The 27,109-nt window shown below is 35.2% G+C and overlaps 1 protein-coding gene across 1 annotated transcript in view; it reads left to right on the top strand.

The window, feature by feature from the left end:
* The first annotated feature begins 399 nt into the window (after positions 1–399).
* LOC141460260 (uncharacterized) overlaps positions 400–27,109 on the top strand; it is a 177,114-nt gene continuing 150,404 nt past the window's right edge. The window contains exon 1 of the mRNA XM_074140096.1: positions 400–819. Coding sequence (XP_073996197.1) covers positions 693–819 — 127 coding nt within the window. The 5' untranslated portion in view covers positions 400–692. The remainder of the gene's footprint in view (positions 820–27,109) is intronic.

Below are 27,109 nucleotides of genomic sequence, written 5' to 3'. Positions count from 1 at the left end.
AGAATAATATTTACTAGCCAAGTTAAAACGAACTTACTATGCGTAGGAGTTATTATAAACTCGCCAAGTTCAGAAAAACAAACAGCTACATCTAAGTTTCTTTAAAGATGAACACGTGAAAATGTTTTCCAATATTTACTACGGATAATTAGTTGTGATTAAAAAATAAAAAATAAAGAATTTCCTGAATGTTTAGTTTTGGGTATGTGGGTGTGCTGTGTATACTATTCAGCCGTGCATGTCGTGACGTCGTTATAAAGTAGGGAAATAAAAAAAACACATTCATAGCCCAGCCAGGAATCACCGGGTGGTACTGTATCAAGGTGCCTAGCTATATTCTCCCACCACCTGAGTGACTGGACGACGTAGAAGTGGGGCGGTATTCTCTGTTAGGTTTGAGGCAAAGGCTAGGAGGAGTCAGTTAGGAATATTTCTTTTAACTAGCCAGTGAGCCTCTAATAATAAACCATTATCTATAAATTGTTATTTAATCATTAAAAAAGAAAACAACAAATCTGTGCTGTGTCATTAAAATTAAAATATTGGTGCCTTTTTTTTTTTAGAAAAAAAAAATTTTTGAAATTTATATTATTATTAATTTTTTTGGATTTTATTGGTGGTAGTGTGAATGTGCGGAGGTAAAATCTCCTCCATTTGTGCGTGATGTGGCTCCAGCGGCCGCTATCATCAGCATGTCAGACGAGGGCCGGACTAAGGCTCATTATTCTTCAGCCGTTTCAGCATTAGGTTTACTATGTTTTGCTTTAGCCGTAACTGCTGACGTATTGCCGCTTTGGGGATATTTCCATAATCCTGATGGTAAGATTTGATTTTTTGTGTGTTCTCTTAAGGGGGGGGGGGAAAAAAGAAGGAAACTGTAGAAGTTGATGACTGTTTCATTGGTCAACAACCCCAACTTCTTAAGATGCTTCGTATCAATCAAAGACACCTATTATCTTCTAAAAGCTCTCAAAAGATTTCTGACTAAATTGAAACCAATTAAACCCAAAAAAAATCTTACATTTTAAGTCTTAAAATTAAGAAACCGCATTCCTTAAAATAACAAAAAAAATTTGAAAAAATAAAATCAGCGGCGACCTTGATATAAACCACCATTTGAGAAATATTCTGCTCCATTGCTCACATAAATATACTTTACCAAAAGCCAAAAAATAGTCCTTAATTCAAATCAGGTTCCACCTCTTAGTTCTCGTCGCTTCACGGTCTGTCTTTTTTTACATCTTTGAAAAAACTAATTTTTAAATAGTTCGTTGTAAAAATTGGGCGCGCAAAACAAAAAAAATTAGCGGGAAAAACAGTACACGTTTTATTTTCCAAAAGATATCTTAACTATTGATGATAAACGCAAAAAAGAATAACTTGACTCTCCCACCACAGATCTTCATGACGACGTGGCCGACCTTCAGTTTAAGAACAAAGTTGGGATGTAGCGGCGACATTAACGCTTTTCACTCTACCGTTATTTATTATGATCATGATTTTAAATAACACTTTTAGTTTAAGAGATATTTCATTATAATTTAAACTATTTTAAAATGTTTCTCCTACCTAAAAAGTAAGCTAAGTAAATAAAATGTTGATATTTTAATCAGTTGTATATTCCATTTTTGTGTTGCTATTTTTTATTACCTAATTTTGATTATTTCATTTAATAAACAAATATTGTTAAGGGAAGGGATTAGCTATGAGGTTAGCATACTGGACTCCCACGCGGAGGTCCCGGGTTCGAATCCAGCAGCTGACCCTTAGATTTTCTCTTCCTAGGAGCTTCTTACAGCTCACTGTCCAGTGATGGACAGTGTTGTCTGTAACGAGAGAACACTGTCCGGAGGCCGGCAGTACACTGGAAAAAGCTCCGGGCGCTAATAACCTCAGATGTTGATGCGCCAAAAAAAAAAATATATATATATATATTGTTCAGATACCAACAGGTGTTTCTCTAAAATTTAAATTGTGTTAGAATAATAGTTAATTCTTTTAATAACCTTAACAAAAACTTACAGTTTAAAAAGTTAAGTATAAGGGTTGATTAAACGCCAAAAGGTACACAAATCAGCGAGTACCCAACATTTCATTAATACTTCATTAATAGTTAAGTAATTCTACTGCATTAATTTTCATTAATAAGTTATTTTTTAGAATTTATTAGATGTCACAGACCCTTATGCTGGCCATTTTCGTCTACAAAATATATGTTCAAGTAGCACTGTAGATTGACTGTAATATCTAGTTATCTATAATAATGAAACTATTAATTACAGGTTAAAAAGAAAAACGTTATAAAAAATAAAAAAAAAATTATGAGGCTAAAAAATTCAAAACTTTTTTTTATAAAAAACTTACATTAATGATTTTCTTTATTTTATTTATTTATTTTTATTTTTAAATAGAAATCATCGGTTTAAGTTCATTCTTCGATTAAAGTAATTGTTATTGTATGAAGTAGTCAAACGTTTATAATAATAGGTAATAATTATCTGGCTTTATCGCAAATAATATAGTTTTCTTCAATTACATTCTCAATCTAGGTATTCATCCCACAATGTTGTATATAATATCGGTAAGACGAATTCAAGACAGTAGCCGACTCTAACTTTGTCTTTTTCTACTTTAACATGCATGTACATATTTATGTGATTTATCATAATTATAACAAAAAAATATTATAAATGAAGTGGCCAGCATAAGGGTCTGTGACATCTAATAAATTCTAAAAAATAACTTATTAATGAAAATTAATGCAGTAGAATTACTTAACTATTAATGAAGTATTAATGAAATGTTGGGTACTCGCTGATTTGTGTACCTTTTGGCGTTTAATCAACCCTTATACTTAACTTTTTAAACTGTAAGTTTTTGTTAAGGAGATTTTTGTACCTTTTGGATAGATTTTCCTTTTTGTTTATTTTACAAAGTTACATATCTTCTTTACAGATTTTTTTAAAATTTGGAATAAACAATTCTATCATTATAATCTGATAAGGTGTTAAGTCGGAACCGTAACTACCAATGGAGAGATCTTTTTAAAGAATGATTATAGTTGCGTTCCCCCGAACCATCCTCAATAACAATTTTTTTGAAAAAGCGTTTTGAATAACATAGGAAGGTATTTGTACGTAAATAGCAAAATTAAACTGCGATTTCAGTACTTCCTTTTAAGAGGAGTAAGAAAAATAAACTACGATTGCAGTACTTCTTCCTAAAAGGCAAAGAGGCAAAGATCTTTTAATCGAACGACAATTCATTGATTTAAATCGGTTCACTCATTGATAATTTAAATGATTGCAGTACTTCCTCTTAGTAGGTGCAAGAGCATCAGCAACGTAGAGGAGCTTTAACCACTTATTCGAGCTGAATTTGATCAAAATCGGACTAAGCGTTATAGAAATATTGGTAATAATAGTTTTAGAAAGGGCCTTATTTGGGTGGGGCAAACTCCCCTCCTTATGAGGCACGGCGTCGAGACTTTTAAAGTGCAAATCTGTACAAAATTTCGATTCGAATGACCCTTCATTCATGCAAATCGGTTCACGTGTCGATAATTTGCAACGATTGCTATACTTCCCCTTAACAAGTGTAAGAGCAGATCGTCGCTTTAATGTTACGTAGGGGAGCCCTAACCCTATCATCCTACCAAATTTTATCAAAATCGGACCAAGATTTACAGAGTAATTAGTAATAATAATTTTGGAGGGGGCCTTACATAAAGGGGGCTAACTCCTCTCCCATTCGATGTACAGAGTCGAGACCCCCAAAAGGCACATCTACATAAAATTCCGAATCGAATGACACCTCATTCATGAAAATCGGTTCGCGCGTTTAGGCGCTACGTTGTTTACAAAAAAGGTAACAAGAAGAAGAAGAAGAAGAAGAAGAAGAACAACAAGAACAAGAACATTTTTTGAAAAAGCCGTTTTTGCTCATTTTTGGCAACTTTTTTCTCGAAACCTATTAGATCTGGGTTGTTGCAAAAAAATTACAGCTATAAAGGAGGGTTTGCCCTATAATTTAAAGAAAATTTGGGAATTTTATCTTTTATAGGAAAAGAGAAAAAAATTGTCAAAGTTGGGTGTTTTTCAACGTTACGCTTTTTCGTGCAGTTTTTGATGATCAACCCTTATACAACTGTCCTACCGGACAGTTTTAATTGATTAAATCATGGTTTTTCCATAAAAAGTTTGCTGGTAATTTTTCCGTTTTAGAGTATTATTTTAACCCAAAATTTGTGTGTGTACTTTGATTTTTCTTTACTATCGTGGAAACTATCTTAAAAATATATTCACCATAATGGCTATAAAACAGAATCCTCTAGGAACTACTAATTTCTATTGTGGCTCCCATAAATGTTCAGTGAATATAATCGGCTTTTCACTTACGCTAGTGAGTTCGCTAAATCCAATTAGTTGAATTTATCAGCTACTTCCGTTGTATGAATGTAGCAGGTATTTAATGCAAAGCATTAGGCTGGAATAACCGTAGAATTACGTCAATTAAGTCTTGAAGAAGCTTGTTCATGTCCCTTAAAAAGAGGCTGTGATTATGTTTGATTAAATGATTGATTTTGTGGATACCAACTAAAAAACAATAACTAATCTTTCAAGTCTTTTTTTCTCCTGTTTTAAGGATATTTATTGTTCCTCAATGGTGTCCCCCTACTGAGGAAGATGTCATTGTCCACTTGTACCATAAAATTGTACAGCAGGTATTGCTTAAGGGTTCATAATCCAAGAACTTATATTGCATTTAATGAAATATCAATGCAAAATATATTTAAAAAAAGTTAAGTCAAAATATACTTAATTATATGTAATCACATAATTATTTATTTTGCTTCTTAAACGTCGTTGATTTAGATAAGATTCTCTTCATTGAAAAAATGGCAACTGTAGATTCGAAACCACGTGTTTTTGAAACTTCTTGCAGTGTCTACAGAGTTTATATCCAGTTAAGCTACTTTAGCATTCTCAAATTAATTTTTTCTCCAAAATTTGAAAGAATAAGAACCCAAAAAGATTTTAAAAACAAAAAATTAGCTTTATTTGTGAAAATAATACTTTATTTTGGAATATTTTTAACCATTTAAGGGAGAAATAACTTTTAAAATGTTCCAAGTGTTGTAAAGATATTCAGATTTGTACTTTGTATACCAAACAAGCGCGCCTACACGAATTGGAAGACTAAGAGGTTGGTAGGAGACCCGGACAAGACCGGTTAGTCCAGGCGAAAAAGAAAGTACTTGATGAAGCTCCTCTCAACCATCTTGTTCATCTTCTCCAAGAACTTTATTTTTATACACTTTTCGAAAAATATTTATATTTTGCGGGCAATAAGTTTTTACTAATCTTTAGTCCCGTCTTTTTTCTAATAAATTTTGTAAGAAAAAGAAGCGGAATACTGCATTTGCCTATTTCTCCCCTGTGATCAATTTTAAAAATTCCCTAAACATTTACCTAAAAAAATTCTACGCGTCAGCAGTCCCAGTTTTGCCAACCTAGTTTACCTCTAAATGGTCAACTAAATTAGCATACCTGTACAACACTTATTTGTGGCTACGTAATGTTGTTATCATGCAGTTCTGGGGAATTTTTTTTCCACTTCTATCGGCTGTTGCATCTTTAGCCTATTTAGATAAAAATATACATCTCTCTAAAGTGTCATCTCATTTGAATGTAAGGTTTTACGTACTGTAAGAGTTGAAGTTGTATGTTTGAATTTCCAGAATTTTGATTGTTGTTTTTTAACAGATATTCGTAGGTGTATTTTTATCGGCTTTTGTTATGCAATAACAAATACTTCAGCTCAGTCTGAGTTTAATTTAGCATCTACTTAAGTTACTTAACATTTTCAGCCTTATCATTTAAAATTGGCAGTTAAAAATTATCCCTTTAATTGAAAATCCATAACTGAGCTGAAATTTACTGTAAATCTGAAATTCCCATTTCATTTACCTGGTTATCGAGCTAGAAACAATCGAAATGTTGTGTCCATCCATCAGCGGTTCAATAAACCAAAGTAATTTTTTATTTAAAAGATAAAATCGATGGAACTCATTAATGTTACACTATCCTTTCCCTATTTGTTCGGTTCGATTTAAAAAAACGCTTGTTTTTGGAGAAGTTTATTATTATTTTTAACGGCTTATCCCATCTGAGGCCATTAGAGTCTATCGTTGCACATAATTCTATAAGAAGCTCCTAGATTCCGAGTTGGAATCCATTATTTTGCTAACCACTGAATTATATGAAGTTTATTTCTGAGTAATTCTTGATTTAAATGCATTAGTGTTTCTCCTCCACTACTAGCGACAAGACAGAGCAATAAGACTGAGTACGAGGGTCGTTTGAAAAGTCCGTGCAAAGTCAGAGAGATAGCACCACTGGCGCGTATCGAGGTTATGTTTAGTTAGTAGCATCTCTTGGAAGAACACACACCAAGTTTCAGCTAGATCGGTCTATTTCTTTGTGTTTGGCATTCATTTGAATCGAGAAAGTCGAGTGATTTGCAGCTGTTCCAGAAGAATCCGCAGGACTTTAAGCGTCGTTTCGTCACTGTGGATGAAACATGGATACATCACTACACTCCTGAGACCAAAGAACAATCTAAACAATGGGTTACCAAGGGGGAATCTGCGCCAAAAAAGGCGAAGACCGTTCCTTCGGCCGGAAAGATTATGGCGACTGTCTTTTGGGATTCGCAAGGAATAATCCTCATCGACTATCTGGAAAAGGGTAAAACTATTACAGGTGCATATTATTCATCGTTATTGGACCGTTTGAAAACCGAGCTGCAAGAAAAACGCCCACGATTGGCCCACAAAAAAGTCTTTTTCCATCACGACAACGCACCAGCTCACACCTCAGCAGTTGTGGTCGCAAAATTAATGGAAATAGGGTTCCAACTCGTTTCACATCCCCCCTATTCTCTAGACTTGGCTCCCTCGGACTACTATTTGTTCCCCAATATGAAGAAATGGCTGGCGGTAAAAAGATTTTATTCAAACGAGGAGGTGATTGCAGAAACGAATGGCTATTTTTCAGACTTGGACAAATCCTATTATTCGGAAGGGATCAACAAACTAGAGCAGCGTTGGACGAAGTGTATAAGCCTAAAAGGAGACTATGTTGAAAAATAAAAAAGGTTTACCCCAAAAAATTAAGTAGTTTTTATTTTTGCACGGACTTTTCAAACGACCCTCGTAATTCTTGATTTAAATGCATTAGTGTCTCTCCTCCACTATTAGCGACATGACAGAGCAATAAGACTGAGTAGAATGGAAAATAACTGCCAGTTTCAGTTATAGATATATTTTTATTATGCCGGAGCTTTCGACCTTAGGGACTAGTTCATCTTCAGGGCTAATTTACAATGTACTGTTTTACATCATTGAGGGTTGGTGTGTCTTGTCTTGTCTGTTCATGGACTGAGTGTGGTCGGTCAGTGTGTGATATGTGTTTTGAAAACACAAATTAGCCCTGAAGTTGACCTAGTCCCTAGGTCGAAAGCTCGTCATTATAAAAATATATCCATGACTGAAAGTGGCAGAAACTATGAATCAGTCACCAAAAATTAATGAACAGTAAGACTGAGTTGATTACAAACTTCATGTTAACCAAAATTGACTGGTTTAGGGTAAAAATAAAAGGCCATCCTGTATTCATCCAAAAATTAGGGTTTTATCAGGGATGTAAACCTAACCATGGTCATTCTCAGTCATTAGATATGAACTATAGTGATACGTTTTCTTATTTATTCTGTTACTGAAGATTTTAGATTATTAGAATGATATTTTCATTAAAATTGGTTGATTCTTCTGATAGTTTTTGTTATTTACTGTGGATTTATCTTTAATTTCTTCTTATTTTTTTAACTCTTGTCTATTCGGACCTCTTCGCATCATTGTGCGTTTTTATTAGTCATTAAAGTATATTAATTAATCATTATTAAAGGTATTATTTCGCAATGCAGCAATCATTCTTAACCCAGCAGATATGTACATTCACTGTATATATTACTTTCCAATTTGCATTCTCTGCATTATGCATAGAACCAGCACTTTGATAGGCTGCTATCTAAAGCCTAACCAACCTTCTTCCCCTTAATTAAATTTTACCTGGCAAAATAATTCACATCAAGGTAATAGAACTCTTATGTTCAACTAAGTATTACACCAATTTTAAAGTGCAAATCGATTGAGCCGTTTTCAATAATATTTATTAAAAAAAATAATAATTTGTTTTAAAGCCATATTTTTGGTTGATCAATGCTAATTATAAACTCATTTTTAGTACTTTCTATTGGCACCTGAGCTAAATTCCAAATTTGACCTTTCTGCGACTTTCTCCTTTTTGAGTTACGGTCGACACGTATACCTATTTGTAAAATCCAATTTTTCAGGCTTAGGGGATCTCAAAATAAATAGTAAATTCTGTATAATTACTCTCAGTAGCCTATAAATGAAAACAAAGTTGTCTTTTTTTGGACATGCACGTCTAAAATGCTCACATCCGGTCAAATTCTCAAAACCATCAAATCCTTTAAAACTTTCTTCCGTTAAAATAATAATAATTTTTTTTTTTCATTGCATTATTTATTATTTCCCTTGGTTTTATTTAATTAGTTCTGATATAATTTCTTTGTGATAACAGTTTAATTAAAATTTCTTTCTTTTTAATTAAGCGAAGGTTGTTGTAGTGATTGTTGCGAGCCTCCGGCATACCATAATCTAAATAGGAATCTTAAGCAAACAATTGCTTTAAGCGGTCAGCCATATTTGTTTCATTCACTTCACAATATTGTGGGACTTGATTTTTTATTTATAGGAATTTAGTTCAAATTCTTTAATTTGGACGTTTAATTTAAAAGAGATGGGGGGGGCCTATTTAGACAAGTAGCATTGCATTTTCTGAATTTCCCAATTTTCTTGCCACTATTATCGTTCTAAATTTTGTATAGTTGATGGTTCTTCCACTTTATTGTTCAACTTCTTAAGACTTCCAGACCAATTTTAGAAATTGGTTTCTAAAAACACTTACTTTACACGCCACTTCTTATCTTTTAAGCTATTCTAAATATTGCTGAATTTATCAAAGACCTAGTTTAACCTTCCCTGTTTTTATTTCCGTTAAGACAATTACTATTCACTTCCGAATCGCAAGTGATGCGGTAAAGATCGGCCTCCACGCGAAAGTCAATACTATTTTTTAAGTGGCCATGTTTTGAATTGTTAAAAATGGTTTTAGAGTCAAAGGTGAAAATCACTAACAAATTTAGTTTCCTCTTTCTTGGTTGTGTAAATGAGTCACAGATGAATAGATGAATACTACTTTAACTTCCTTTATTACGAGTACTTAGATGTATTTATAGTAAAAAAAAGGCCATTTTGAAAAATCTGACGTCATTTTTTAGCACTGTGAATGAGCATTGCTGACGTAAACTTGCTCTAAAAACAAAACATTTTAATTTCTATACTTCCCAACGAAATGCTGCTTTTAATTGCTCTTAAAAAATAAATTTTTTTTAAAAAATAAATCTATTTTAAGAATAAATTAGATGCCCTACTACCCATAGATCCAGTGCTTAAATAGATTATCTAAAACAGCGTGAGAAATTTTACATGAAACTTTATATTTAGTCAGTCTGTGGATAGATTTGCAACTCAGCAAAAATAGGTCCCCCGGAAATGAGGTTTATTTCTGTTATATTTTTATCTTTAAATTAAATATGTTAAATTTATTCTTATTTATTTTTTTAATTTACTAGTTTTAATAAATTATTCTGATCCTGCAAGAATTTACAAGGTTTCTACTTTGGAATTCAAAAACTATATTTATTTGTCCCCCTTCTATCGATATAAATTTACCCAATCGGTTTCAGTGAATTTCTAAATTTATTTTATAACAAATTATCGAGGAATTTCTACAATTTAAGTTATTTTAGATGAGATATAACTATCTAGCTGTAAACAGAATGAATAAAAAAGATGGTATTGTTAAAGTTATTTATTAATTTTTAGGTATTAGCTAGCTTAGGAATCCAATAACCGTTATCTGGATGGAGCAGTTGTTTATGAGTACAGTGCGTTTTACGGTTGTTTTTATAGGTTATCTTTGGTGCTATGTTCTTCATTAAACTTTCTGAGATAACTTTTATATTGAGAGAACTCTTAATTTGCACAATAATTTTTTTTTTTTTATATTTATAAATGACGATAACAATAATATGATGGTCGTGAAAGTAATAATCTCGTGTGAAACCTCTCACAAAATCGACTTAGTTACAGCAAACACCAAACTTACTATACAAGCAACATGTCCTGATTCATCAGGTTGCTGATCAGTCAGAAACAAGGATGTATAGAGTTCAAAAAATGAAATATTTACGAGGGTCGTTTGAAAAGTCCGTGCAAAAATAAAAACTACTTAATTTTTTGGGGTAAACCATTTTTATTTTTCAGCATAGTCTCCTTTTAGGCTTATACACTTCGTCCAACGCTGCTCTAGTTTGTTGATCCCTTCCGAATAATAGGATTTGTCCAAGTCTGAAAAATAGCCATTCGTTTCTGCAATCACCTCCTCGTTTGAATAAAATCTTTTTCCCGCCAGCCATTTCTTCATATTGGGGAACAAATAGTAGTCCGAGGGAGCCAAGTCTGGAGAATAGGGGGGATGTGAAACGAGTTGGAACCCTATTTCCATTAATTTTGCGACCACAACTGCTGAGGTGTGAGCTGGTGCGTTGTCGTGATGGAAAAAGACTTTTTTGTGGGCCAATCGTGGGCGTTTTTCTTGCAGCTCGGTTTTCAAACGGTCCAATAACGATGAATAATATGCACCTGTAATAGTTTTACTCTTTTCCAGATAGTCGATGAGGATTATTCCTTGCGAATCCCAAAAGACAGTCGCCATAATCTCTTTCCGGCTGAAGGAACGGTCTTCGCCTTTTTTTGGCGCAGATTCCCCCTTGGTAACCCATTGTTTAGATTGTTCATTGGTCTCAGGAGTGTAGTGATGTATCCATGTTTCATCCACAGTGACGAAACGACGCTTAAAGTCCTGCGGATTCTTCTGGAACAGCTGCAAACCGTCCTTGCAACACTTCACACGATTTCGTTTTTGGTCAAGCGTGAGCAATCGCGGCACCCATCTTGCGGATAACTTTGTCATGTCCAAATGTTGATCGAAATATTATGTACCCGTTCATTCGAGATGCCCACAGCACTAGCAATCTCACGCACCTTCACTCTTCTGTCATCCATCACCATATCATGGATTTTATCAATGATTTCTGGAGTAGTAACCTCAACAGGGCGTCCAGAACGTTCAGCGTCACTTGTGCCCATATGGCCACTCCGAAAATTTTGAAACCACTTATAAACTGTTCTAATCGAAGGTGCAGAGTCACCATAATGTTTATCAAGCTTCTCTTTAGTCTCCTGAGGCGTTTTGCCTTTCATAAAGTAGTGTTTAATCAACACAAGAAATTCTTTTTCGTCCATTTTTTTGAAAATCACTCGACTTCCTCGATTCAAACGAATGCCAAACACAAAGAAATAGACCGATCTGGCTGAAACTTGGTGTGTGTTCTTCCAAGAGAGGCTACTAGCTAAACATAACCTCGATACGCGCCAGTAGTGCTATCTCTCTGACTTTGCACGGACTTTTCAAACGACCCTCGTACATCAGTAAATAAAATAAAAAACTGTCAATGAAGGCAGTTTTGGCAATTTATATTCGGTCATAGCAAAATGGTACTTAGAATTCATAAATATTATGCTTTAGTATCCACAGTGAGCCTGCGCGAGGATCGTCAGGTGACTGATGTCCTATAGAGCCAAGGAATTCTTGAATCCTCTTGGGTATTGTTACTCCTGATCCAGACCGTAAACACCGAACTCTTCTCAAAAGTGGTTCTTGATTGCTTTCCTTTTTTCCCCGATGCACCTTTAAATTTTGTTCGGGATCGTTCGGGACCCTTAATAATGGTTGGGATCTATTATTAGAAACTTCTACGACTTGCAAAGAAAATGCCACTAGGTTTGCAACATTGAACAGAGCCATCTGTATCGACAATATCGACAGAACGATTCACAAGTTCTTCCTGTATCAGAAGAAGTTCTAGCAGTCTTCTCTTCTCGTTGCAACGGCGCTAAGTGACCTAGCACCAGGGCTGGAGTTTATCTGCCGAACTCTTGATACTTAGGGGGTCCAGCTTGTTAGATCTGACTGGTGCCTAGAAACATCGCGGAGTAGAGCGAAAATCAGTATCCCATAAAAACCTCATTTTTGATGGCGTTTGTTCATGCTGAATCAGTGAGAGCTTTCTTATTGCAGTCAAACTTGCTTTCCTTCAGGGTTTTTACGGAAGTGGCACATACCAATATCCTGTCAAGAACAGCGAGGTCCCTCCTCAAAACTCCGGATTTGAAAAGCTTTCTGGCGGAAGTCTTTTCTTCCTCCTCTCCCCAAAGACGTTGATAGCTCTACTAAATTAATTTTCTTCAAAAGTTTTACTTCACCTCAAATTTGGTATTCTTAGTTAAGTGTTTACTTAAAAGCGAAAGCTGCATACTGTCTAAAGCCTCATTGGATTGAGCTTTCCCAGTGCGACATTGCATTTGATAAGCTGATTTTCACTGCAGGTCCCCTGAAGACCCCTAAGTTCAAAATAGTTGCGTTTGTTAACTAACTCTGCAGTCGCCTCGAGCAGTAGCGAATATTAGGAAAATCTGTGTCTAAGTTTTTGCAATTAGGCTGGAATATTATCGAGAACACACTAGTTCTTTGAAGGAATTACTGGCTATTACTCTTTGCTGAATGTAGTTACTAGAAGTTAGGGCGTATTATACATAGCTAGGATAAACTTTATTTAAAAATATTTACATAAGTATAAAGAAGTGCCAATACACTTAAACATTATATCCTTCGTACACTGTTCGTTCAGAAACTTTTAGAGAAGAACAAGGAGATTACGTGCAGAGAAAATCCTACAGCTAAAGGAGAATGTTTAAAGTAGGATTGGTTTAAGTCTTTTATTTCTGTAGCGAATGGAAGGATCATAGGTGTCTATATCGTGACCGAATTGGTTAAAATGACAATGTATAGTGTAGAGGAGTTTCTGAAGAAGGTTTTGGATAGCAGAATGTATTGGGATTATGTTAGATTTCTCCAGTGGAGTTTGTCGATTTGTAGAAAGCCATTTGCATATCTGTGGAATTGTCTAAAAACAGGTTCCAGGCGGAGATGACGTAGAGTAACATCGGGCTGATGATCACTACTTACAAAACGAGTTTGGTCTGCACAGTCATCGAGTTAATAAAGGACAAAAGTAGTCTTTTAGGCAGTTCATTGCAGTTCACTTGGTCCTGTGGATTCTGAGTAGAGAAGGACAAATTGTTGTCCCGAGTTAGGTTGAGTTTCATGACGTGGCTAGTTTCATCGAAAGATCCCTGTTGCTGTCCTCTTCAAGAGTTGAAGCCCCAGATTGGGGTATTTAGTGCTAAAGTGCGATTTACCGATAGCTTTTTTTGGTTTTCCTGGATTTTATTGAAAGTCTCACCTTCAAACCTGTGTCATTAACCACTCATATTATAATGTTTGTATTTTTCGTATTATTTGGAGAAAGGTTAGTGAGAGGAAGTTGTGGGAATTTTCGTACCAGAATTTTAATTTTATTACGTATTTCCGGTGAAAAATAAATTTCGAGAAACCGGAAGTAGAAGTTTAAAGACAGATTACTTGACATACACAACAATATCGCCTTACCAACCTAGTACAGCTTTGTTTAAAACCTAAAAGATAAAAGAAAACGTTCTGTTACATATCCGTGCTACTATCGTTTGTCACTTTGATAAAATTCTTCTTTAGAAGTTAAAAGTACAATGCCCCTCAATCAATATGGTGGAATTCTTTACACTTTAAATATTTTGATATTGCTTGGGAGTTTTTTAAATATTTATTCTCACTTTATTTTAAATAAAAAAAATTTCATTTGTAAATGTGCCTCGGTTGATAGTTAATTAAGACCGAGTTTCAGTCTAATTAGACTTCAAAAGGTTAGCAGTTTTTACTAGAGAAGCTGCCCAGCTCCTTATTATAAAGTTTTAGTCGAATTATTTTTCAAATTTTGCAAACTTTTTTTTAAAATATATTATGGTAGAATGAATCGCTAAGTTGAAAATTTGTGCGTGGGTAATGTTGTTAGTGGATGTTTTCTAGTAAAGTGGTTGAATTTAATTGAATTCCGTTTGTAAAGTTAGTGTAGTACTTTACTTAATGCGGGTTCTTTCCAATGGGTGGACATAACGGCCTGAAGTTGTGGTCTGAGGCGGATCTGACGCAACTCATTTCGCTCATTAACACATAAAATAACATCCAAGGATTTGAATCCAGTACCGTAATACATTTTATCTTTGCGATGTTCGCCTATAAATGCTCGGGTGCTATAACGCTTTGAACTTAATTGAGAAAAAAATTAGAAAAATATGTTTTAAATTGGTGCCGAGTCTGGCACGAAGGACTATTAAACTCAAACGCATCCTTCCTAGCACTTATTACCACATACTCAGCTCTTATCTCTCTCACAGATTCTTTCAAGTTCTTCAAGGCACTACTCACTCTTCCATCTATCTCGTCCTTGCTGGTGTGCCACAGGGAAGTGTCTTAGCACCTCTACTTTACACAATCTACACTGCCGAACTTACCTTCTAACCTTAATACCTCTATTTACACCTTTACTGCCATTCTCTCCACACACTCGGACCCTATCCTCGCAGTACGCTCAATACCAGTCCCACCTTCACTCAATAGAACCTTGGTTAGAAAACTGGCGTATAAAAATTAACCCAACTAAGTCTAAATACACAGTCCTCGCACTCAAACGTCAAACTCCACCACCTGTCTTCTTACATCATGCACCTATCCCGACCATGTTCGGTACCTTGGAATGTACCTAGACAATAGACTTACCTGGAACCTCCATACGAGAATTAAACGTACCGAACTAAACAAACGATACAAACTTCTAGCCAGACTACTCGACAAACGCTCCGAACTTTCACTACAGAACAAGCGACGACTTTACACAGCTCTTCTCACACCAATATGGACTTACGGATTCGAACTTTATGGAACAGCTAAAAAATCAAACATCAATAGACTGTGCAAACACTCCAATCCAAAATATTCCGCCGCATAGTAGACGCTCCATTCTATGTTAGCAACCACACAATACATACAGATCTCCAAATTCCACTCATCTCCGAACTTTTGCCAAAATTCGATATAAAAATTTTCATCAAAAACTCTCGCTTCATCCCAACCCTTTAGCTGCATACTTGTCTTCAACTACGCTACCCTCCAATTCTCGAAGACGGCTGAGGCGCCGTTGGCCCGTGACCAACTGGGTTGACTAATGGCGGCCATCACTGGATGACCGTCATTCACGTCTGCCACGTGACTGTATACACATCGCATTTACCTATTGTGCCCTGTAGGTACAGGTGTAAATCTCAATAAAAGGATATTAAAATAATAAAAATAAAAAATTGGTGCAGATACTAAATTCGGTTTTTATATAAACTTATTAAGTTCTCAGTAGTGCTGCACGAGAAACGAGACAAATCTTGGTACCGAGACCGAGACCGAGACCGAGACGAGACTTGAGCAACCGAGACCGAGACCGAGATCGAGACATGATATATATCTCGTCGAGAAATCTCGGTCTCGTCTCGTTTTTCAAATATTAATTTTTAGCTACAAAATTATAAAATTGTGTTCTTTATTAATAAATAATCATTACGGGTATTGAATTAATTATTAAAAGATACGATTTTATTATATATGTTCAATATTACTACATCTATTTGACTTCGAATTACATAAGTAAAGTAAGCAAAGTAGAGTAATCGCCTATTTTCAGGCGGGGCTTTACGTCCAACTACCAATTAGGTGTCGCGGACGGAGGCGACTAGCAAACATACTTTACTGTAAATTGCTCATATTAACCATTAAATAAAATCCAAGGCCTAAGACCGGGGAATCGAACCCAGTACCACAATACACATTAGCTTCGCAGGTCTCGCACCGCTCGGCTACCGTGGCGGCCCCCTTCGAATTACCTAATTTTTACATAAATTCACTAAATTTCACTATTCATATTCATTCATTCAATTTCATAAATTTCACTATTAATAATCTAATACTTTGAACTTAGATATTATTTGAATTATATTTTAGAATTTTAGAATTAGTGAATTTGAAAAAAAAAAAGACTATCTATGCACCTAAAAAATATTGCCACAAATTTTCGTTTTTAAGATACACTTTGCCCAAGCATTGATACATTAAAGAGCTTTTACTGAGTCAGAAGTTAGAGAAGATCTTCTATTGGTCATTATCATCGCAGCTTGCGAAAATAATCTTTCCGATGGCACTGAAGTTGCACAGATACTAAAAATATCTTTCGCCATTCTAGACAAATTTTTGAAGGAATTCTCAAGTGTTTTCCACCATTCTAGAATGTCAACGTCTACTGGTGCTTGGTCTAATTTGGTGTAATTAATTATTTCTGTCTTCCATGCTTCGGTGATATTTGCTGATTTTTGAGCAAATGGTACAAAAATATTGATGCAGTCGTCGTCAACGTCAAAACGTGAATCATCAGATTCTTTATCTTCACTAACAGCCATAACTAATAGAGCGGGAAGTTTGTTGGGAGGTGTATTTTTTATTTCACGAATCGACTTGTTATAGCAGGCAGATATGTTATTTGGGTCTTTCATTTGGCGCGTTTATAACATCTTTTTGAAATTATATAAAGATATATAACAGTAATAGTAATATATGATGCATTGAAGTGTAAGTAGTTGTCTTCTTTTACACACATTTTCATTACCAATATATAAATTAAAATAATTATTAGAAAATAATTACATTTTTTGAAAAGATTATTAATAGCAAACCGCTTTTAATACTTAAACAAAAATTCAAAAAACCGAGACCGAGATATCTCGACGAGAACGAGACCGAGATCGAGACTGCATAAAGTCTCGCCTCGTCTCGGTCTCGTGCAGCACTAATTCTCAGATTATAAAGCAAGAAGATAAGTAAGAAATTCAAAATAGCTCTTAAGACTGTGGCGCTATTGATCGTAGCAGTTGATGCGCCTCTCCACCCCCCCAAATTTGATTGATTGAAAATTAATTAGTTAAATATTAAACACGAAAAGTTTTAAGATTAATAGTATTTGGAAAAATCACACATACACTCAAGTCAATAAGTGTAGTACAAGATGGGAACTTTAGTGAAGTCGAAATCTCTTTGTCATATACTGATTATTCTACCTCTAATGATGGATTTAAGTCCGAAACTGGTCAGAGACACAACAAAACATGGCTGCTAATACGGATAAAAATCAAAGTTATTATCCAGAACATTTTTTAAAATAGTTTTTTTTTTTTTGCATCCCACGCGTCCAATGCTCCAGTAATAAGTAATAAATGTCTTAAGCTAACTGTAAATAAATCTCAAGCTAACTTGTCTGGCCGATTATTGATTGTACTAAGTTTTAACAAATAGATCGCTGTGATCTCGAGATTTCTGATGTCTTAAAACGGATATTTCCCGAGATCTCCAAATACCAAATCTGTACGAATACCTGCTTTGACTAAAAAACAAGATAAGATAAAAATAAACTAAACTTAACAATAATTATTACTAATAAATTGGCATTTAATAGGTCTATTAATAAATACTAGTTGGCCTAAATCCAGAAATGAGAATGCGTTTTATTAAAAACTAGTTATGAATGTAGGTAACTGAAGGGCTAACGGTACACCTGTTAAGGAGGCTCCCCTCCAGAAAGTCAACTATCACTTCCTCATTTCAAATCAGAAATAAAACTCATTATTACAATTAGTTGGGTATTTATTTTTTATAAAAAATAATGCCAACTAAATTACTTTAGAAAGTAAAAGAGGCGATAACTGTTTTATCAGTTAAACTGGCACTTTTCCTGCTACAAAAAAACTTGTAATTATTAAAGAAAATGGAAAAGTTTTCTTGGTTTTTAATTTTTTTACTCATAATTGTTTTACTCGTCACTCATTCTATTGCTCTGGTGGAAAAAAAGAAATGAAGAAAATTCCTAATTGTAATGAAATATTAATGAGGAAAAGTCCACGAATTTCTTTGGTCTTTTAAAAAAGATTCTCTTTTTTATTATTATTAAAGAAGTGAAAGGAAGTCTGTAGTTAAACAATAAAATTTAAAGAAATCTAAAATTAAAGATGCGAAAGCAATAGAAAGACAGAAAGAAGGAAGCAAAAAACCAGCCCGATATTGTTTCCAATTTCAAACCGCTACAAAAGAAAGTAGAGAGCTCTGGTAACCTAATACTAAGGAGCAGCAGCTTGTTAATAAACATCGGAGCGTAAACAAAATGAACTCAACAAGAGTTGGCCGGGAGTTTAAAAAAAGAAAAAGGAGTTCCTGCTAATCGAAAGTATAGAATTACTTAAACGTAGGCGGGGATCTGTTCGATTATACTTTGTTTTATAAGTTTCCAACTCATCGTAAAGGTAGGTTTTTGGTAACGGGTTAGGCTTGTCTTTCAATACTTTCAATGTGTATATCCTTCATTGGAATAATTAGCACTCTGTTTTCTTTTGTTGGAGGGTCATCAATTATGGCGGTCATTACGCTGTTTGTAAATCTTTGGCAATCTCACACGTTTATAAGTGGCAAATTCTCTTCTAAATTCTAGTAGATTTCTAAATTCCATTAACTTGAACTCTTCATCCGGGTTGTAAAAGTGTAGCTTTAGTTCTATTTATGTGCAGGATATGCTGTATTTGCCCCATATAAAATAAGATAAATAATATTAATAACGGTCCAATCTAATGTACTTAGAAGCAATATCTAAGAATTTTTATGGCCGCAAATGCTTGACACTACGCTGGACGAAGTTTCACTCTAAACCCTTCTTCCAGCAATGCCCGTTAAGAAAGCGGAAGTATACTATGTCTGTGGTGAAACTGATCGGGCTGGTGTTGGTCTAGTGGTCAAGAGTGTGGCTTTGTGTGTGGGAGATCCCCAGTTCGAATCCAGCGTATGACTACTTTTTATTTGTTCTTCTTCTTCTTCTTTTAAGGTGTTTCCCTAACCAGGGTTCCTTGCGCCAAGCATCCACCCTTCCCTATTCTGAGCGTCGCTTTCGCATAGACTTCGCGCTATTATTAGTTCCTTTACCTGCGCAAGCCAGCTATTCATAGGCCTTCCTCTTCTTTGTCTGCCAGCAGGTTGCCCCAGCAGAGAGCCTTTTTTTGGGAGGCGCGTATCGCTCATGCGAAGGGGACATGTCCAAACCACAACAGCCTTCTTTCGTCCACCCAGTATGGTTTTATCTATACCGACGGCTACCCTTATAACCATATTTGGGACTCTATCGAAGATTGTTTTCCTTAAGCATCTCCTCCAAAATCCCATTTCTGACGAATTAAGGGTACTGCGCTCTTTAGTTGTCAATGTCCACGCCTCGGATCCCATACAGTATTAGGCTTTCTACGGGGGATGTGTAGATCTTATGCTTTGTGGGAATGCTCAAAGCGCGGTTCCAGATTACGGAATGAAGCATCCGCGTCGCTGCTCTCTTCACGTCCTCGGAACACCTACCATCTTTACTCTACTAGACACTAGAGCTACCCTTAATTTTCTCGCCGCCGCCTAACTTCGAACTAGTTGTATGTGGGTGGCCTATCACAAGATATTCGCATTTATTTATATTTATTTCTAGGCCCCAATTTTGGACATTCTTCCATAAGCTTGCTTTTTATTTGTTCGGAAAAAAATTGTTTATAGTAAAGTATGAGAGCTTCCGCCTCCGTAAACGACCTACCTAATTGGTAGTTGGATTTTAAGCCCCGCATGAACAAAAATAGGCGATTACTTTACTTTACTCTTTTTACTCTGTGGTGAAACCATCAGAAAGACCCTGAAACTCATCGTGGAGTTGGAAGATTGACACATTGAGCGACTGATTGTCTCGAGGCACAGCTACTGCCACGAAAACTCTGAGCTATGAGGTTCCTCAAGATTTAGAAGTACTGCGAATAACAAATTCTTGCTATTATATTCAAGAATGAACTATAAATCATGGAGGAGGGATCAACATCTGCAAAAAAAATAACTACTCAAAAATAACAGCAAACTAAAACGATGTTGCAGAAAACCGCTGTTTTAGCAGGTGCACATTATGACTGCGCACAACGAGGAAATCTGCACTAGTAAAATAGTTATCCGGAAATATAAAACAGTCGTAATACGAAATACCTGTTTCAAATACACCCTTAGAAGACTCCATTTTTCCAATTTTGAAGATAATTTTTGAGATAGAATCTTGAAAGGAGTGTTAAAAGAATGGCCATGTAAATGTTCACAAACTATTTCTCGATTCGACAACAAAAAGCCATGCAGTCAAAACGCACAGAAATCAGTATTAAAAATAACCTTTCTCGTTTTTAGGAAGCCAACAAAAAAAGTTTTATTTCTAGGTTCATTCTCAAATTCGAAAGCCGTCACGAAAACGGTACTCCTTCTCTTAATTTGGGGGATACGTGAAATTAGATTATTCCGTTGGGAACACTCGCCCGAATACGTCCCCTAACGAGCAATTCATACAGTTCTAACTTAACGATTTCTACAGCTTTTCAAGTCCTTTTTATTTCAAAGTTGCAGTTTGTGTTTTTTTAAAATTAAAATAAACAATTAAATTATTTTCTTATTTTATTATTGATAAATTTATTATATTTTTAAAACTTACATTCTGTCCTGTTAAAGCACGCAAAAATTATTAAATAAATATGAAAATAATTACTATTTCTACATAGGAACATAACAGTTAAGATCGATATTAAGTTGTCAGTTGCAATCAGATAATTGAAAGGAAATTGAAACAACCCATGTCTAATTTAATAACAGACAAGCTTAACTCACTGTAATGAAACAACCTGAAAACAACTTGCAAAATTTAAGAACACCAGTAACTAATCTAGAACTATTTTTGGACCCAGCATTTGGACATCTTGAAACCCAAAAAAATAAATCCGATATATTGTCGCTGCCATTTTGTTGTAATGTCGCTTTATGTTTGCTTGATGGCACGAGTGGATAATTTAATTGCAGTTATAAATAATTATTAACTAAAAGGGATTTAGAAGATAAGAACAATTTGAAATAATTAATTTAATTACTAAAATAATAATAGGAGCAATTAACTAATCTAAAACATTGAACTAGATAGAAAATGTAGAACGGTTAGACAATCTGGTAAATACAGCGTGGTAACTTGGTTGAATTTTCAACTTACTAAATTCAATAACCTAACCTAACCTTCAGTGTGTGGAATTTTCGTCAAATTTTAGAGTTCATCCTCTGAATTATCGTAACTATTGTAGACAAAAAGCAATGGAAGGAAGTCGGAAGTGTTTTCGCTGTCTTTCAGGGTGCCAGACTCGCAGCGCTCGAAATTTGAAAAGTATCGTATATTTCCCTCACTTGTGCTATGAATAACTATTTTTTACCAAAACCTATCTATACTAAATAATTTATTATATATTTTTAATTCAGCAAGTTGCTGAGGTACGTAATAAATGAGTTCACCCTGTACGCTGCATTTTATAGCATAATTAAGGATTTACAATTTTTGTTTTTTCAAATTAAGATTCGTCATTATTTCAGCTCATTGTCGTTCGGAGCTTTTTCATTACACCAACTGGCCGCAAGGGGGAATCCAATCCGGTCACCACTAAGCTAGTCCTCTCACTGATTTACCAAATTCATTTTATTTTAAGTGCAAATCAGTTAGGGGCCGTACTTAAATTACGTAACGAACGCAAGGGGGGAGGGGGGTAAGGCTCGATTGTTACCATTCGTTATGGTTCGGGGGAGGGGATTTTTTAATGCTTGTACGTAATTTTTCCAATTGAATCTATAATTTTTTGGTCATTAATGGAAAAATACTAACGATATTTTTCGCGCCAAATTCTACTATAGCCAACCTTCATACTAAGTGATAATGTAATTAAATAAGTAATAAATAAAAAATATATGTTTGATTTTAATTAAATACTATGCAATGACGATATTCCATAACAAAAAATTACGTACATTTGGCTAGGGGGGGAGGGGAGGTTGACATTTTGTTACGATCTGTTACATCGGGGGGGGGGAGGGATTAAAAAGCTCTTTAAATTGCGTTACGTAATTTAAGTACGGCCCCTTAATGTTAGGACATCTAGTGACATTATCTAGTTCTAGAGATCTATGTAGTTCCACGTTACTAAACAAATGAAGTTTTTTTCAACTCTTTCCTGTCCAGACAGAGCTATCGTCATCAAGAACACCGTAAATCTTCATCAACTTTCTTATTTCTTTGCTGGACTATCATTCAATCTCTTCAAAGATTTATTGAATGCCATTCCTGGCTTCTTTTGCACCATTTATCAATTCTACTTCTCACCATGTGACCACACCATTTTCACTTCCTCGCAGTAAACTATTTTTAGCAATATCTGATAACTCTGAATGGCTATCAATCCTTCTATTCGATTTTTCTGTCATTTGTGGTTTCACTGTTCAACAACTGTGGCCATTAGCGTTCCTCAGCTTTTCTATTTCACCAATATAGGATCCACGGAAACTGAGATGGCTCTATGATGTTCCATCTGTTTGACATCGCCACAATATCTTTTGTTTTTGCGAGATATGGTGAAGCCGTCAGGTTCCTCTCAGTTCCACTCATAGACCATCACACTCCAATCGGCTGAGAAGTGTTTTGGGCCCTTGGAGGTGCCATCCTCTAAATGAAACCAAAATTATTGGTTTTGGTTGTAATAATAGAAACATATATCAATGATATCCGTGCGGTTTGAGGCGAGGCCCGCAAAGCTAAGATGTATTGTTGGTTTAGTGGATTCGATTCCCTGGTCTAGGCCTTGGATTTTATTTAATGGCCCACTTGAGAACTTTGTAGTAAAGTATGTTAGGCGGTTATAGGCTAGACCCTCAAAGCTAAGATATTGTTCGTTTAGTGGATTCGATTCCCTGGTCTAGGTCTTGGATTTTATTTAATGGTTCACTTGAAAACTTTGTAGTAAAGTACGTTTGCTAGTCGCCTCCGTCCGTAATTTATGATGAAGTGGTGTATACGAGGTGTGTTCAAAAAATTAGGTGAATTTTCATTTTTCTCAAAAAAGATTTATTTATTCATCGATTTTTATTTTGTCTCCTTCAAAGTAGTCCCCCTCAGATATAATAGATTTGTGCCAGCGTTTTTTCCAATCCTCGAAACAGTTCTGATATGCACTTTTTGGTATGTCCTTGAGCTCTCTCAGCGATTCGGTTTTTATCTCCTCAATCGTCGCAAAACGCCGTCCTTTCGTGGGTCTCTTCAATCATGGGAACAGGAAAAAGTCGCAGGGCGCCAAATCTGGTGAATACGGTGGCTGAGGCATGATGATGTCATTCAACAATTCCTGAGCGATGCTCATGCGACGGTTTTTTTTTTATCAAAATTCAGCAATTTCGGAACGAACTTCGCTGCCACACGCTTCATGCTCAAAATTTCAGAAAAAATTGGAGGACATGTGCCAACCGATATGCCGACAACCTCAGCAACTTCTCTAATTGTGATTCGACGATTCTTCTCAACATTTTCATCGGTTGTTGATGTGCTGGATGTTCGTCGTCATTCACATCTTCTCGACCTTCTGTGAAAAGCTTGTACCACTTGTAAACATTTTTTTGACACAGAGTACTCTCACCGTACGCCACTCTCAACATTTCAAGTGTTTTTGAGCACTTAATTCCATTTTTTACACAAAATTTGATGCAAATTCGTTGATCCATTTTTTCGACAGAAGAAAATCGCCGAACTCGCAAAACACTTGTCTTATTTATGCCTCTCACAAACAAACTAAACATGCTATATAGCTACAACTTTGAAAATATGTTCGAGACAAGTGTACCAACATAAAAAAAAAAAACAATCGAAATTCGAATGTACGTAGCCCGCGAAATTTGAAAATTCACCTTATTTTTTGAACATACCTCGTATATGTATAATTTAATTTTTTTCCTCCATTTCATTTTTTTTTATGAGTATATACATTAAATATTTCGTTTGTTTGCCATACTTAATTACATTTTTTACTCCACATTTATATTTCATTAGTCTTTTTGAGTACTTTTTAGTTTCACCAGGATGTGTAAATTTGATTTGTTTATTTATTTTTGACACAAACTCCGCTGACGGTCAGTGACCATGCGTAGGTCTTTGTTAATATATTTGTTTGCATGTACATATGTTTCCAAATTTCAGTTATTAATAAAGACATTATCTATCTATCTATCTATCCATCTAGTCGCCTCCGTCTGCGACATCTAATTTAGTAGTTGCATGTACAGTTCGCTTGAAAAAAATAGGCGATTACTTTGCTCCAATCAGTTCACCTTCCAGAATTTAGTTTGTATCATAGATCTTGGTATCACAAGAACTCACTAATTCTATGCTTCCAATGATTGAGGCTATTTGCATATCTTGGCGTAGAGATTTTACGAATAGTGCTTCCCCAGCCATCTGTACCAATCCTAAAATTGAAGGTTTTGGGGTGTATTAATCTTATAAATTCTTTTACTCCCCTCAAAATATTATAATCCTAAAAATAGACTATGTACACTATTTATACTCATTCATACGTTCTTTGCCTGACTACTTACGAACTGTTACCCGCCGTTTCTGTTTCATTCTGGCTATAAACACGCATTTTCCACATCTTAGAGTAGAAGGGCCAATATTTCCCTTCTTTACTACTACTTCCCATGCTAGAATATTCTTTATTCAATTTCTTCAAATTGTCTCTGATCCTACAATGATTGTTTCTGTTATTCAGAGTTCGAAGCATATTTAAGTTAGAACTTAGAGGATTCTAATAAGAGAATAATTCGAGTGAGTGTCCTTTATCAGATTATTTTTATTAGAAGTTGTATTTCGCTTTGTGTTAGTTTGTGTATAAATTTGTTATAATTAGTTGGTTGCTATTGAGTTGGAAGATAAATAAATATTATTTAGGATATCTCTTTTCGAAGTTTGTGTTTTTTGCTCTTATTCAGTTAAAAGGGCAAAAAAACCTTAAGGAAACCCATCGAGGGTTTGGTTTAAGATGATGTGAAAAGTGGAAAACGGCGAGGTTAGAGAGGAAAGTAAAAAAAGAACCACTTTAATATTAATGAAAAGCATTAGGGTGGAGAGAGGAATGATGGAGTTCGTTTAAGAAATAGAGTCTGCAGAAAGACAGAATGTCTCTGCTGCTCTAAAAGAAGAGTTGGGACTCAACCAGACCGGCGCTAATACCTCTTGGAAACATTCTCCTCTGGAATTATTATTCAGCTCGTTTGCTTTTTTATTTTTATTTTTTGAAAAAGGAGCTTTTTATTATTTCATATTGTTTTCATTATTTTTTTTATGACTCCTCGTTTTAGCATAAATTTAGTTTCATAGTATTTAACGTTATTGTGGTTAGGTTAGAGCACTTTTATAATTTTCTATAAGTGGTAAGTGGTTAGAGCGGAAGTACTTATCTGAAAATCGTTTCTCTTTTGTGGGTGGCTCCCTCCTCTCAATTTTAATCACACAAATAACAGTTTTACTGATCAACTTAGGGCCTTGCTTGTTGAGGAAGATTTCTTCCAACTGTTTGTTGCTTGTAAGAACTCATTATCTTAATAGTAATCTGCCCTCAGATATAGAAAGTGATTTACTAAATTTACTTTATACGTAGTAGAGAAAAAGTAAAATTATTTTTTGTATATAATTATCTGATTAGTATATATATATATATTTTAAATTTATTTTGTTATTTACAATCTGTATAAATATATACAATAAGTAAATAGGAGGTGAGAGTGATGAACTGGTGCGGGAGGAGAGCAGGAGGAGAGAAGCTACCCAGCGGTAGCACTCTCTATAGGAGAGAGGGGAATGTGAGGAGGAGAATATGAGGTGGAGAGAGGAGAGATAGGGGAATAATGGCGTTTAGGCCTTCAGCCTACAAGGAAGTCACGGGGTCATTGGCGATTCAGTCGGCGAGGAGTATTAGGGAAGTCAGAAGAAGTGAGAGACAGTACAAGAGGATTAGAGCTGGTCGAGAGAGTAGTGTGGAATTTTTGGTATTTAGTCTTGGCGAGCTGGTCTATGAAGGGAATGTTGAGGTCGTTGTGAAGAGGGAGGTTAGTCACGTAGAAAGGAGCGTCAGCTATCTGAGTCGGAGGAGTTTTGACTGAAATGTCTTGTACTGTCCGTATGTTTGTAGATTTGGCTGAACCCCACTGCTCTAGTCCGTAAGTCCATATAGGTTTGAGAATAGTATTGTATGTTAAACGTTTGAGTTCTAAGGACAATTTGGAGCGTCGTCCAAGTAGTCTGTAAAGACGTTTCGCCATTGCTTGTCTTTTAAGTCTAGTGTGTGGGTTCCACGTGAGTCTTTTGCCTATGTAGGTGCCCAAGGTAGCGCACCAGATCCTGTACAAGGAAGAGGATTCCTGTTGAAGAGGACAGGTGGACAGGAGCCCCGCTGGAGAGTAAACGTGGCATGCTGGCATTTCTGTGGATTCATTTTAATCCGCCACTTCTATTTGCCCAGGATTCTATTTTATGTAAGTGTGTCTGTAACTTGTATGAAGCTGATGAAGGATGTGTACTTGTGGCTAGTATGCACTGTATCGTCTACATATGTACAGTGTAGTGTAGAGGGTTGTACAGGTATGTCTGATGTGAATACTGTGTAGAGAACGGGGCCAAGTATACTCCCCTGATATATATTTAAAGTTGAGGGTTTTTTTCTATTAAATGAATAATTTCAGTTGTTAAAAGTTTTACTTAGTTTAATTTTTGTGTTTTAAATAAGTTTTATATTTTTATTATTTTTTGTTTTTTTGATTTAATTTCATTAATGCTATAGTTTTTTATTTTATTACTATTATCTAGGTTGCTCATTTAATTTCATTTTTGTATCACAAATGTAAATAGACATTCTATT

This window comes from Rhodnius prolixus, unplaced genomic scaffold (assembly GCF_049639745.1).
Source record: "Rhodnius prolixus isolate KJV_2025 unplaced genomic scaffold, Rpr scaffold_6, whole genome shotgun sequence".
Taxonomy (NCBI): Eukaryota; Metazoa; Arthropoda; class Insecta; order Hemiptera; family Reduviidae; genus Rhodnius; species Rhodnius prolixus.
This window is presented reverse-complemented; position numbering and strand designations above follow the sequence as displayed.